Source organism: Leucopleurus acutus, assembly GCF_964270905.1.
Source record: "Leucopleurus acutus genome assembly, chromosome: 4".
In the NCBI taxonomy this organism is placed as follows: domain Eukaryota; kingdom Metazoa; phylum Chordata; class Mammalia; order Artiodactyla; family Delphinidae; genus Leucopleurus; species Leucopleurus acutus.
The window spans coordinates 3,473,609-3,487,995 of NC_139146.1; the positions used below are offsets into that span (position 1 = coordinate 3,473,609).

Consider the following 14,387-nt stretch of genomic DNA (forward strand, 5'->3'; position numbering starts at 1 on the left):
GGGTGATGGGCAGGAGGGGCCAGGCACCGTAGGGCCCTGAGCCACATAAGCAGTTTGGTTTCTAGGAAAGGCAAGGCTTTTAAGTTGCAGGACGACCTGATTACGTAAGTGAAACAGTGCCCGAGGCTGCACCGCGAAGCCTGAATTGGCCGTGTGGATGCAGGGAAACCGTTTTGGAGGCGGTTGGGTTATCCGGGCAAGAAATGATGGCATCTTGGAGAGGGTGGTGGCAGTGCGGAGGTGAGACGCGGGTAGATTCAGGCCCGCTTTGGGAGGTCAAAGTGGGAGGGGCGGGGACACGCCTGGCGTGACTCCGGGCTGTCGGGATGGGGTGCTGGGTAAGTGGTGGTCACGCGGTGCGGCAGGACGAACCCCGGTTCTGATGGTGTTTGTCGCTCTGGCCTGTGAGGCACAGACAACGGAATACAGGATGCTCAGCCTGACAGAGAGGAAGGTGCCATGTCGGCCCCTGGAAGCCCATAGAAGGTGCTCAGTAAAGGTCGGTGACTCAGGGAGGTGTTGGGAAGGAGGGTGGCCATCCTCCGCTGCTCTGGAAGCGCTGTCACATGGAAGGCGGTCAGACGAATCGTGTGATCCCAGTGCGCAGAGCCAGGAAGCGCTGTCACCTGGAAGGCGGTCAGACGAATCGTGTGATCCCAGTGCGCAGAGCCAGGAAGCGCTGTCACATGGAAGGCGGTCAGACGAATCGTGTGATCCCAGTGCGCAGAACCAGGAAGCGCTGTCACATGGAAGGCGGTCAGACGAATCGTGTGATCCCAGTGCGCAGAGCCAGGAAGCGCTGTCACATGGAAGGCGGTCAGACGAATCGTGTGATCCCAGTGCGCAGAGCCAGGAAGCGCTGTCACATGGAAGGCGGTCAGACGAATCGTGTGATCCCAGTGCGCAGAGCCAGGAAGCGCTGTCACCTGGAAGGCGGTCAGACGAATCGTGTGATCCCAGTGCGCAGAGCCAGGAAGCGCTGTCACCTGGAAGGCGGTCAGACGAATCGTGTGATCCCAGTGCGCAGAGCCAGGAAGCGCTGTCACGTGGAAGGCGGTCAGACGAATCGTGTGATCCCAGTGCGCAGAGCCAGGAAGCGCTGTCACGTGGAAGGCGGTCAGACGAATCGTGTGATCCCAGTGCGCAGAGCCAGGAAGCGCTGTCACGTGGAAGGCGGTCAGACGAATCGTGTGATCCCAATGCGCAGAGCCAGGAAGCGCTGTCACGTGGAAGGCGGTCAGACGAATCGTGTGATCCCAGTGCGCAGAGCCAGGAAGCGCTGTCACATGGAAGGCGGTCAGACGAATCGTGTGATTCCAGTGTGCAGAGCCAGGAAGCGCTGTCACGTGGAAGGCGGTCAGACGAATCGTGTGATCCCAGTGCGCAGAGCCAGGTTCGGGCTTCCCGGGGAGACCCGTCCGGGGCCAGTTTCACGCCATCCCTGAGATCCAGCACTTTCTGGCCGGGGGGTCTGGGTCCCAACGCCTACCACTGGCACCCAAGGACCTCATGCCTTGGAGGGTCTCAGATCCTTCCTGCGTTTGGCTGTGCCAGGAATTTCCACTCTGAGGGGGAAGAGCCTTGCCTGCCCCGGGCAGACTCAAGTGTCCTCTTACCTGAGGCCGCTCCTGCAAACCTCTGCCCGGCTGCCTGACATTTGCCGAAAGACTGGCCATTGGGCTCGTGCATCAGCCTCTTGCCATCCAAAGGTGGCATCCTGGTGGAGGGAGAGAGCACTTAGGGTCGGGATGGCCTGGGTGTGAACCCAGTCTCCATAATGTCTAGCTGTGTGACCACAGACAAGTTACTTAACCACTCTGAGCCTGACCCTTACTTGTCAGATGACATTGCTGTTGCCTGTCCTGCTGGGTGGTTTGAGCATCTATTCCGTTGTTCAGAAGTAGCCATGAGCACCTGCCGTGAGCGAGCCCCAGGCAGGTGTGATGTGCACATGGTTTCAACTATTTTGTCCATGTTGCCCCCAGTTTACCAACCTGGGAACCGAGTAGGCCAGTATGGATTAGAAAAAGGTTTCCACGGGGATGGGGTGCTATGGGCTGGCCGAACAATGATTGCTAAGAACTTAGTGGAAGAGCAAGGTGGCTGGCTGTGAATGGAGGTAGGATCCGCCACAGGCTTGGCCACCAGGAGAACAGAGGTCCCTCCCTGATGCCCGATATGGGGAAAAAACAGGATGTGTGAGAATTTATCAGATTTGGCTTATTACAAGCCCTTGATCACTAGGCTGTTCCAAGCGCTTGACCCGTTCCTGTACTTGGTTTTCACAAGTTGGTGCAGCAGCTACAGGGAGGCCTTGGTGGGAAGGGGTGGGGGTAGGGGAGCTGGAGGACATCCCCAGGCCCTCGGCTTCCGGGGGACAGACCTGGGGTTCCAGCTAAGTAGTCACACAGGGCCACTGCGCTGTACATCTTCCTGGATTAATTACAGTATTAAAAGTGAATTTCTAACCACCCTTCCTTGCCCCAACCTCCCAGAGCACACATTTGGCTCCTTAGGTAGGAAAGTGTATCAGCCAGGGCCCTCCAGAGAATCAGAACCAACAGGATACAGGTAGACAGACGGACAGACAGATATGGACATAGACATGTATTAAGAAATTTAATTTAAGGAATTGGCTTCCCGTGGGGCTGGCAAGTGTGGAATCCGCAGGGCAGGCCGGCAGCAGGCTGGATGGACACTCGGGCAGGAGCTGACAGGTAGAAGCAGAATATCTCCTTCTCCAGGAAGCCCTCAGTGATTGCCCCAACGGAGTGGATGAGGTCACCACATTAGGGAGGGCCATCTTCACTTAAAGGCTGATTGTAGGCATGACCACATTGACGGAATACCTTCCCAGCCACCCCTAGACCAGAGTTTGGCCAAGCAGCGGGGCACCAGGGCCTAGCCAGGCTGACTGACTCTTGCAGAGAGCAAAGGCTGCCGGCTGAACAGGTTTGGAAGGAGGGTGTGTCCAGGCGAGTCCCCAGGGTCCTCCTTTCTGAGTGCTCAGCAGAGGCAAGGCTGAGCGGCTCCTCTGGGGCCCCCTCTGCCAGACCCCGAGGCTAAACGCACACCTGAGTTTGCTCAAGCAGGAGAAGCCCAAGTTGTAGGAATGTGCCTGAAGAATAAGGCCCCGCGGTCACAGAATGCATCCTTTGTTTAGACCCATCCAACCGGTCTGATAAGAACCTGACAGACTGACGGTGAAGTGTGGGCTCCCGGCCACTGGGTGTGCCGCAGCCTCCGGGGCCCTGGGGCCTCCCAGGGGAGGCTCGGAGTACAAGCAGGAGCAGTCCTCCGAGGCCAGGCCAAGTGGCAGGGACTTAGGGGTGGAGGGCGGGGGGGGGGGTGCACAGTGCGGAGCAGGGCAGGCAAGTGGAGTGGGCTCTGAAGGAGGGGAGAGGAAGCTGGGAGGCAGCGCGGCCGGCATTTAGATTCAGGGATGCAAAGAGCACACATTGTCCCAGAGGAGGATGGGAGACAAGCCCCTCCTGCCCTCCTGGAGCTGAGAACCAGGTGAGGCCAGCAGTGGCTCCGTACTGAGGGACACACATGGCCTGGGGCCTACTCGCTTGGCTAGTGCAATCCGGGAGGGCCCTCTGGAGGAGGGGGGCATTTGAACTGGTACCTGTAGAAGAAGGAGGTGCAGCTCTGTGCAGTGGAGGGAGAGCATGGCATGTTCCAGAACCCGTAGGTGCCCACCGTGGAGCAGAACGGTGGTGGAAGAGGTGGGCAAGGACACGGTGAGGCAGGGCCTCGGGGCCACCTGGCAGCCACGTCACTCCACATCTCGGAGCCTCCGTCCCCGTCCTTCCCCATACACTATGCAGACATCACGAGCCTGTGATGGAGAGCTCCCGGCCCTCACCGGGCCCAGAGGAGCAGTCCGCAGATGGCAGTGATCATTGTCATTATGGTGATGCTGTCGTTATGGCGATGACGTCAGGGACCTCTGGCTAAGACGGCAGAAGCTTCAGAGCATGGACCCAGCTCAGCAGGGCAGGGCTCCCCTCTGCAGACAGGGCCTCCTTGTACAGTGTGTGGGGCAGGGAGGCACCGTGGGACCCAGGCCTCAGAAGAAACGTGGGCCCTTGCCGGTCCAGGATTCGCAGGCTGAGCGGGTCTGGGGCCTGAGCCCACCCGATCAGCCCGCATTGGAGCAGGGGGCCTGGCAGTGGCCGGTGGGCTGGCGTGGGACATCTCAAGTTGGTGCGGTGGGCAGGGGGTACTGGGAATGCCCTGCAGGCCAATCCCAGCAGGGTGGCCGCTACCCTGCAGAGCAGGGGGAGCACAGGCCGAGGGCCTCCACCACAAAGCCCCGGACGCTTCCAGAAGCTGCATCAGCGGGCAGGGAATCAGGACTGAGGGAGGGCCCTTGAGCCACCTGGCCTGGCGCCCAGGCTGCGTGCCCTCGGGCGAGGCATGGGACCTCTCGGAGCCTGGGTTTCCTGAGGTCGTAAAATGAAAACTAGAATCTCAGGGCAGGTGAGGATGGCAGCAGCTGTCATGAAGTCCCTTCCCAAGCCTGGCCAGTGGTCCTGCATCAGTGCAGGAGGATGGCGGGGTTCAGGGTCCGAACTGGGATCCCCGAGTAGGCCTCCTGGGCCCGGACGCTGCGTGTATGAGTGTGCATGATTCTACCAAAATGGGCCACTGCGTCATCGCTTCGGGGGGCCCGTGACCCAGAAGAAGTGGGACTCTCTGCCCCAGGGGGACAGCATGCATGGCCCGGCTTCCAGGAACACAGGCCTCGGTGGGCCTGTCTGCCAAGGGGAGGGGTAGCCCCCTAGGTGCGTGGACCTGCTGGTCTGAACGGCACGGTGGTCTCAAGGAACGGCAGGTGACAGCTTCTCAGAAAGAGCCCTGGCCCCCCGACCAGAAGGTCCGAGTTCTAATGTGCCACTTGCAGGCTGGGTGACACGGGAGACATCCCCGTCTGTGGCCCGGTCCGCGTCCTCTGGGCACCACCAGCTCCCACACTTGTTGCCTCCCTGGGTGTGAGAGCACGTGTGCATCTGGCACAGAGCCGTGTGTGCCCTGGGCTCCCGGCTGCCGTCCCTTGATGAGCCCTTGCTGCGAGCAGAGGTTAGTGGCCGTTCCTGATTCCTGTATTCAGGGAGCCCTTGGCGATGGAGCCAGGATACAGGCTTAAGTCAGATCATGTCCCTCAGAAAACTACCTCTGGCTGTAAGATGCTGGTGCATGTCATCAGTGCTTCACAAGGCATCAAGGCCTCCAGGTCCCAGGCCCTCGAATGGACTTAATTGTGCTCTGACCCACCTGCCCGGCAGGTGTGCGATCTCTGTGGGGTGGGCGCACCTGGTCTGGTTTATTTCTGCGTCCCGGCACCTGAATGAGGAGAGAGCAGAGCGCCTGCATAGGACCAGCCCTTCCCCTCCCTTCTCTCCGCTCACCCTACCACCCAGGAGCGCCCCATGCAGGGTCCCGGGCACACAGGCCCTCTCCCTGCCCGGGGGTGCTCATTACGGAGGGACCCCTAGTGCGTCCGGCTCGCTCAGAGATCAGGGGCTGCTAGAGCCGCTCCTGTTGTTGTATTTTCAGGAACTTCCCACGCTGGTTGTTAAACCAGCCATTACTGAAAAACAAATGATGTAAACTTATGATTATGAAAATTACATTTAAAGCAAAGGTGATAAATACCCAACACTCCCTCCTCCCTAATCTCTCAGCCACATTTTACTACCATCTGTGCTCTCGAGGTTACTTAACCGCTATTGCATCTGTGCGCGGGAGGAATAATCTGTGACTGTGCCCCCGGGCATCTCTTTCCGGCTCTGCATTCAGTGGCGTCACGTTGGAAGCTTGAAACTGGCCGTGGTGTATTTACACCACGGAAAGGAGGCTTGCGGGTCTGGGAGCCTGGGGTGACGGGTGCAGTCAGGAGAGACTTCCTGGAGGAGCTGACACCCACGCCCAGCTCTGGGGAGTGAGTAGGGGTTACGTGGGCAGAGGAGGAGGGTCCGGCACTCCAGGCAGAGGGAGAGTGGGCTAAGGCACAGACAGGATGATTCCGATTTTACAAACATCACAACTGAGGTCGTGTCGCTCAGCACAGCTGGACAGGCCTGGAGCCAGGACCGGATTCCTGTGTGTCTGGCTTCTGAGCCCGAGGTCTTTGCACGATGCTGCCCTGGAGGGTGACACATAGGCGGACCCCTGGCAAAGCGTGTGGGACCCCTACCATGCTGCAAAAACGGCCTCCTCCCCAGGGGCTCTCCCCAGTGCACCCCAGAAGCGAGGCCATCCCGGGACGTCCCTCGGCCCAGGCACCACGCCCTGGGCTGCCTTCCTGCCGGCTCAGGAGGGAATTCGGCCGTGCCGTGCCTGGCGGGGCAGGGAAGCCTTCCGGAGCCAGTGGCCGGGGGAGTTGGGCCAGGGTCAGAAAGCCGGCTCTGGCCTCTGGGGTCAGCCGTGCTCTGCCACGTTCCTCCTGCTGCGGCAGGCACTCGGGCGGGCAAGAAGAGCCCTGGATGGGGGGCCCTGACTCTGCCTTGACGGACATTACCAAGTTCCCAGCTGCCAGGAGCGGGGGCCCTTAGCCCCTTCTTCCCTGGGAGGCCGTGGGATCAGCCAGGTGTGGCGAGATACTAGAGACCACACAGCTGGAGCTGGGATGGCTGAACAGATCCCTCTGCCAGGCCTTCCCCATGTGACCCTCTCCCGCCCTCCAGAGAGTTTTGTTCTCAGCCTACAGATGGGGAAACAGGACCAGAGCCTGGGGGTCCCTGCCAGCCCCCAGGACTTGCCCTTAGCCTGAGTCCCCAAACCCAGCTGCCATCAGCTGCTCTGGGAGACATGTGACACACGTGGGCTCCTGGGCCCCTAAGGCTGCCTTGGGAGGTTTTGGGGGGGAAGAGGGGAGGGGGCAGGCACTCTCAGATGTGTCAAGCGCCCAGGGTCATTGTGACAGGCCTGCGGGCTTGGGAACCCAGCTGGGACACCGTGCAGCACCCCTCCCTCCCTCCTGCCTCCGGCTGCCTCCCCGGCAATGGGGTGGGCTCCTGTGGCCAGGTGGGGGCCAGGCGGGGGGAGCAGGGCTGGAGCGCCAGCCCCAGAGGGTCCTCTCCCTTGTCTCTCCTCCTGTCCGCTCACCCACCACATGTCCCCAGTTCACAGGTCCCCAAGGTCGGGTGTCCCCTTGCCCGTAGAACCCAGGTTCCTGTGCAGCTTTTCGGACTCAGTTCCCAGGGCATCTTGGTCTGGAGGCTGGAGGCTGGGCTGCATGGGACCTGCGGGGGTGCCGGGGGAAGTGGCTCCTTGGGCCCCCTTCCCGCCCCCCGCAGGCCCTGCCGTGGTCCCCCTGCTGCTAGCGGGAGGCTCCTGGCCGGTGAGCACAGGGTCACCCTCACCGCGCCGCTCTCCCCTTCCCAGCTTAGAGCGCGGTGACCTGTGTCGCCACTCTCCCCTCTCCTTCCCTCTGTGTGTCACTGCCTGGGAGACCCAACCCCGGAGACACCCGGGAGCCCTAAAGCAGGAGACCACAGGCTGCAGGGGCGCTGGGCATCACCCTGCCAGCCCGGTCCATGCCTCCCTGGGATCCCTGTGCGCCGTCCCCTCTGGGCCCCTTCCCCTCGCTTCCACCTCCCCAGGGCCCGGCCCCGGAGACCAGCATCTCGCTCAGGCCTCTGATCTTTCTCTGCCCCGCCGTGCTCCCGTTAACCACCCACAGCCACGCCCCCCCCGGGGCCTCAGGACCCCGGCCCATGTCAGGCTCCCGCTCAACACCCAGCCAGTAACAGGAGATGCGATTTCCCTTTTCTCCTTCCCGTTGGGCGTCTTGGTCGACCCACAGTACTTGGGAAGGTTGTGACGCGGTACCTGGAAGTGGGTGCTGCTGTCTGAAGTGACGGTTCTGAGTCCCCGTGGGCTGGGCTGTGGCTTCCCCAGATCGGCAGGAAGCCCCAGTGTCAGCGCCATGCAGGTGGCTTCGTTTCTGGCATATGCCAGAACCTTCTTCCTGGTCGCAGGTGCGAGACAGCAGCAGGCAGCTCACGGCCCTTCCCTGGCAGAGACTAGCTTGATGGTGTGCGTGTGTCTGTGTGTGTCTGTGTATGTCTGCACGTCTCTGTGTGAGTGTGTGTCTAGTATGTCTGTGTGTATCTATGTGTCTGTGTATGTCTGTGTGTGTCTGCATGTCTGTATATGTCTCTGTGTGTGTGTCTGTGTATGTCTTGTGTGTGCATGTGTGTCTGTCTGCATGTCTCTGTGTAAGTGTGTGTCTAGTATGTCTGTGTGTGTCTGCATGTCTGTATATGTCTCTGTGTGTGTGTCTGTGTATGTCTTGTGTGTGCATGTGTGTCTGTGTGTCTCTGTGTGAGTGTGTGTCTAGTATGTGTGTATGTATCTATGTGTTTGTATATGTCTGTGTGTGTGTCTCCGTGCGTGTCTGTCTGTGTCTATATATGTCTGTGTCTGTGTGTGTGTGTGTGTGTGTGTGTGTGTGTGTGTGAGAGAGAGAGAGAGAGTGTGTGCGCCCTCTGGGGACCCCAGGCCCAGATTCAGTTAGGAGGGCCTTTTGTGACTCAGCAAAAATGGGTCCCTTGGGTTCCCTCCCCCATATCCTGCCAGCAACTGGGCTCCAAAAGCCAGTGCGTGCCACACATAATCGGTGATTTTTATGCAGGACACAAGTGGCGGTGACTCTGATGTTTCTGCCTTCCGTAGTTAGCCATGTGTCTTCACACCGTTTTCTCTCGATCATCACAGTAACCTTTAGTATGAGGTGTTTTGTTTTAAATTTAAGGAAACCACTCTTGGAGGGGCAAGAATTGGGTTTTTTAAATTATAAAAGTCACAATTTTAACCATTTTAAAGTGTACGACTGAGTGGCGTTTAATACGTTCTCAAGGTTGTACGACCTCCACTACCTCTATCCAATTCCAGAACACTTGTATCAGCCCAGCAGGAAACCCCGCACCCCTGACCAGCTATTCTCCGGTCCTTTCCCTCCCCAAGACCCCGGCAGTGACTACTCTGGTTTTGGTCCCCGTGGGTCTGCCCATCCTGGGTGTTTCGTATAAGTGGGATCAGCCTAACGGCCGTGTCCGTGTCTTAGCGAATGTCAGAGCTTCACGACTTTTTATGGACGAACCACGTTCCCGAGTCTGAATGGAGCTCGTTTTGTTTATCTGCTTGTCCTTTGATGGGCAGTTGGGTTGTTTCCGCTCTTGGCCCTTGTGGATGGTGCCGCTGTGAACGTGGGTGTGCGGGTGTCCGCGTGAGCCCCTGGTTTGGGTCGTCTGGGATCTGCTTGGGAGTGGATCTGCTGGGTCGCACGGTGATCCTGCGAAGTACGTGGAAGAACGGCCATACTGGTTTCCACACAGCCACACGGAAGCCGCACTTCTCAAATGGGGGCCAGAGGGGCATCTGAACCGGGTCCTCTGGGGCCAGAACCTGACCCCTGCTCCTGTTGCAGACTGTCCCCCACCTCCTTTCCGTCTTCCCCTCAGCCCTCCCAGGCAGGAAGGGGACAGCCTCACTCCCCCTGGGAAGCCCCCCGGGAGATGGTGCCGTGCCCACCTGAGCCGGGTCTCGGAGGACAAGGAGTTACTCAGAGCCTGCTGAGGAAGACAGATGTGGGGTTGATGGGAGCAGAGACCTGCAAGGAACAGTCTAGAGCTCGGGTGGCGGTCAGGGGAAGCTCCACAGAGGTTGCTCTATCTCGGATCAGAACAAACGTGCCCAACACACATTGGCCCTGCCCGTGGCCGGGCTCAGCCCTGAGAGCTGACCTGCACTGACCCACTCACCCACACAGCTCTGGGGGGGTTGCCAGGGTGACCCCATTTACAGGTGAGCAGACTGAGGCTCCAGAGGCTGGCTGGCGCAGGTGCCCTTGACACCGTGCCGTTCAGCCTCTCCATTGTGCCCCCGGGATCAGGCTCAGAGAGACCAAAAACTCACCGTCACGCAGCAGAGGAGGGGAAGAGGGAGGATTTGAACTGAGGCTCCTTTGCTCACCTTCCACACCTCAGCGTCCTCATCTGTGAAATGGGGGCGGAATAAACCACTCACTTCCGGCTCTCAAACGGCGGCCATGAAAGTTAAATGAGATCACGAATGTACCCACATATGCAAATATCCTGAAATCTCAGCCGTTTCCCAGCAGGAGGAAGCCCTCTCCCGGGTGTGCTTTCACACTTTGTCTGCGGTGGGACACGTGTCTGTAGGTGTCAGGAGGCAGGGCTCTGGCCCCACTTCTGCAGCTAGTCACCGTGGGGCCCTAACCGGATCTCTTTCCTCTGGGCTTGGTTCTGTCCACTGCAAAGCAGAGCGATGGGGATACAGAGGGAAGGTGGGAAGCCCGAGGGCCCCGGGTGCGCTGAAGGGACCACCCCATCCTTGCTGCAGATCCCGCCTCAGGGGCCGAAGTTGCTGACTGCTCCCCTCTGGGTTTTCCTTTTTATCTGAAGAGACACTTGTCGCCCGAGGAGTTCCAGGAAGTGTTTGGGATGAGCATGGAAGAGTTTGACCGCCTGGCCCTCTGGAAGAGGAACGACCTCAAGAAGAAAGCCCTGCTGTTTTGACGCGCCGAGGCCCTGACCACGGGCACGCCTGCGGGAGCCACCAGACCCCTCCTCTTGCACTTGGCTTCGGCTTCTCTGTGTCCACGGTGGACGGTGGGCGCCTGGAAGGACCGGGCTGGGGCCTGGGGGCGGGAGGAGGTCCCAGAGCAGGTGCAGCCCCCCCCCCTTTCTGCCAGCAGCGCTCCCGCCCGTAGTTTAGGGCCCAGACGCCTGGCTTTGCACTACTCCTTCCCCGCTGTTGCTTGCCATCACGGAGATGCTGCAAGGTCACTGCCCCGGAGATGGGGGAACAGACAAGGGCAGCCCACCCCCCAGGCCTCCGGGCAGTGCCCACCCCACGCTGGTAGGACAGAGGCGATGGGACGGGAGATTTGAGGAGGCCTGTCAATGACAGGGCCATGGGTGGGTGGGCGCACGGCGTGGCCCCCCTCACCCGCTCAGCCTCAGGAGGCACGGCCTGGCACACGGGCCCCCCACCCCCGAGGCAGGGGGAGTGCCACCCAGGGCTGCAAGAAGCACGGGGGCTCAGTTTTCACGGCCTTTGTGATGAATCGCTGTTTAGGGAGGAACTTCAGTCTAAACAGACACCTTCTGCCAGGGCCCCCCGTGCGCTGCATTTTCCTTCCAGATCACCCCTTAGATGCCTAAATGATATCTTTAGAGTAACACAAAAGTTTTTATTTTATTAAAAAGTAGAGCCTACTTAAAGACGCCATATATAAAGAGTTTAATTCTATGGTCCCACCGCAGGGGAGTACCTCCAGCCTGATTCTCCACTGTTCGCATCTGCGTGGTTTCGGGTTTGGGGTGTGTTCCTAACACGCAGGACTCCTTGTCTGTTTTCTTTGTGCTTTTTTGCTTTTTGACCTGTCATACAGGTACCCCGAAAGGCAGACCCACTCCCCGCCCCCCCCCCCATAATGCTGTGTGTAAGTACACGTAAAGTACAGCCACCACTGTTTTCCTCGCTGTCATTTTCCAAGTCTTGGAGAGAAGACATCCTCCCCTGACGGCCAGTGCCCCAGAATGATTTCCATGCCCTCTTGGTGACATGGCCAGGGGTGTCCCGCCTTCCCCCCTTCTCCCCTATAAAACACAGACACCCCCAGGGAGGGATGCTCGTGCCCGGTCCTGAGACCGACAGCCAGACCCTCGGGGAGACGGGACGGGAGGTGGCACCTGGATCACAAAGTCAGCAGGGCATCCACGGCAGGAGGCCGGCGGGTCCCCCACGGGAAGGCGTCCTGCTCGTGATTAGGTGTGGGCTAGAGCGTGGCGCCTGACGCGGAATGTCTGTCAATGCATTGAGAGGCCTGTGAAACACTGCAGAGGTGTCCCCAGAGTCTGTCCCCCTCCCCGTCTTTGTGAAGCTGCATCTTTCTGTGTGTCCTCGATGTTCCCATCCGTGAGTCGTCACTCAGCTTCCTTTTGGCCCCGTAACACGCCAGTCCCTCTGCGCGCCCGGCTTCTCACCAGCCCAGCTTGGCCAGGGAGCGGAGTTCGCAGCACCTGGTACGCTTCCCTCCACTCTGCGATCTGAGCCCTGGCCACTGGAAACCCCCAGTTTCTCACTAGTGAACGTCATGTCAGACTAGGGGAGCCTGGAAAAATAAAGGATGATGTATTATAACTTGTGAAAGTGAAAAGCCACTTCTTATAAAGGTGCGTCATTTCTAGGCATGATCCCCCTTCTGCTGACAGTCGTTGGGGAGAGCGTCTGCCGAAAGTGGTCACCCCGGAAGCCTGCACAGAGCCGGGCGGGACGGCCCCAGGGTTGGCATCGGAACGCCCCGGGACAGCGCTCTCAGGGGCAGCCCCTAAGGGTGGGGCCCTCTGCTTGCTCTAGAGCCCCTCAGCTAGGCACCAGGTGCTGACGGGAGGGATGCTTATGCCTGTCCCCAGTCAGGCTGGGGAGACAGACCGGCAAACAGACGATGACAACAAGACTGACCCTTTGGAGAAGGTCCAGAGGAGGCCCCATATACACCCCAGAGGTCAGGGGGCCGGGCTTTCTGAGAAGGTGTTGCCAAACTAATTCTTGACAGATGAGGAGGTGTTCCCAGAGGCCAAGGAAGGGAAGGGTGTTCCAGGCAGAGGGAACAGCAGGAGTGGACCCTGAGCCAGAGGTGGCTTCCCCGGTTATGGAAACTTGGGTTGCTGGTTATGGCTGGAGCACGTGGCTAAGGAAAGGAAGAGAATGAAGGCCGGGCTCCCTCCAGGGAGGGCCCAGCAGGTCGGCAGATGTCATCCTGGGATAAAATGCTTTATAATCTCTACCTTTGTTTGCTCAGGCCGCTGTAACAAAAACCGTAGACTGGGGGCTTAAACAACAAAGATTTCTTTCTCTTGGTTCTGGAGTCTGAAGTCCGAGATCAAGGTGCTGGCATGATCGGGTTCTGGTGAGAGCCTGCTTCCTGCTTACAGAGGTGTGAGCTGTGTCTTCACAGGGCAGAGAGAGATCATCTCTCTTCTCATCTCGCTCAGCTCCTCAAAGGGCACTAATCCCATTGTGAGGGGCCCACCCTCACAACCTAATCACCTTCCAAAGGCCCCCTCCTAATCCGTCACACTGGGGATTAGGGCTTCAGCATATGGATTTGGGGGACACATTTAATCCACAGCAGTTTCTAATCTTATTCCAATGACATTAATGACTCTCATAAAGACCCAGAAGCCTGTCCATGTGTACACAATCTGCCTCATTTTCGTGTACCCAGGTTTGCAAGTCAGAAACCAGCACATTCCTTCGCCCCCAAGGATGGCCTGTCAGAGGTCCTAGTTCCACCCTGAAGCATCTCTCTGTATCTCTCCGTCTCAGCAGACACTGTCACGGAATTATCCAGATCAGAAAACATCCTGAGAGTGGAAGGTGGCCCAATGACCCTTACCAATGACCCAGGGACACAGCATACACCTGGCCTGTCCCAGGCAAACTGGACATGTGGTCACCCTGACCATACTCCCTCCACCCTCACCTCTCACCTGGGTGAACCCAGCTTCCCCATCAGCCTTCTGTCCCCACTCTCACCTCCGGGCCTGTCATTTTTCACAGACAACCAGAGTGATGCTTTGCAACCATCAGTTGGATCGTGTCAAGCCTCCAACAGCACCTTCTATGACCCCCCGCTCTCCCCTCTCCCTGCTCCACACGGGATTGGCCTCTGTCCATACGTCACAGCCACGCTGCCTTCCTTCGGCACAAGCCCTCAGCTTTTGCACACACTCTCCTCCCTCCTGGAGTCGGGGGCGTGCTTCTTCTCCAGGCAGGGCCCCTCTCACCCCTCTTGGTTTGGCTCGGAAGTTCCCACCTCAGACAGGCCCCTCTGCTGACTCTAGGAATTTCCCCACTGATGCCCGCCCCTGTGTCAGCACATTCTTCTTTTTTTTTCTTTTTTTCCCAAATCACAGTTTCACTTTGACTTGGAGACATCTTGCATTTTCTCTCTTCTTTTAATTTTTTTTTAATTTTTAAGTTTATTTGATTGAAGTGTAGTTGATTTACAATGTGGTGTTCATTTCTGCTGTGCAGCAAAGTGATTCAGTTATACCCATATGTACCTTCTTTTTCGTATTCTTTTCCATTATGGTTTATCACAGGATATTGAATATAGTTCCCCAGCACATTCTTCTTATCTGTTTACTGATGATTTCCCTCCAAGAGGGCTGGCGGTTTTATAACAGTGCTCTGTGACCCGTCATTGGACTATTTGGTAACAGGACTGGAGCCAGAGTTCCTCCTGGTGTCGGTGCTCCTAGAGCAGCGCAGCCCAATAGAACTTTCTGCAAAGCATTCTGTACCCACACTGTCCAGTATGACAGCCACTAGCATTTGAAACG

General features: G+C 58.4%; 1 protein-coding gene across 1 annotated transcript in view; it reads left to right on the forward strand.

Moving 5' to 3' along the window:
* Positions 1 to 10,602, forward strand: part of ABLIM2 (actin binding LIM protein family member 2) — a gene marked incomplete at its 5' end in the record, with an annotated part of 142,895 nt that extends 132,293 nt beyond the window's left edge. Inside the window, one exon of the mRNA XM_082837689.1 lies at positions 10,437 to 10,602. Coding sequence (XP_082693815.1) covers positions 10,437 to 10,550 — 114 coding nt within the window. The 3' untranslated portion in view covers positions 10,551 to 10,602. The remainder of the gene's footprint in view (positions 1 to 10,436) is intronic.
* Between the last annotated feature and the right edge of the window lie 3,785 nt (positions 10,603 to 14,387).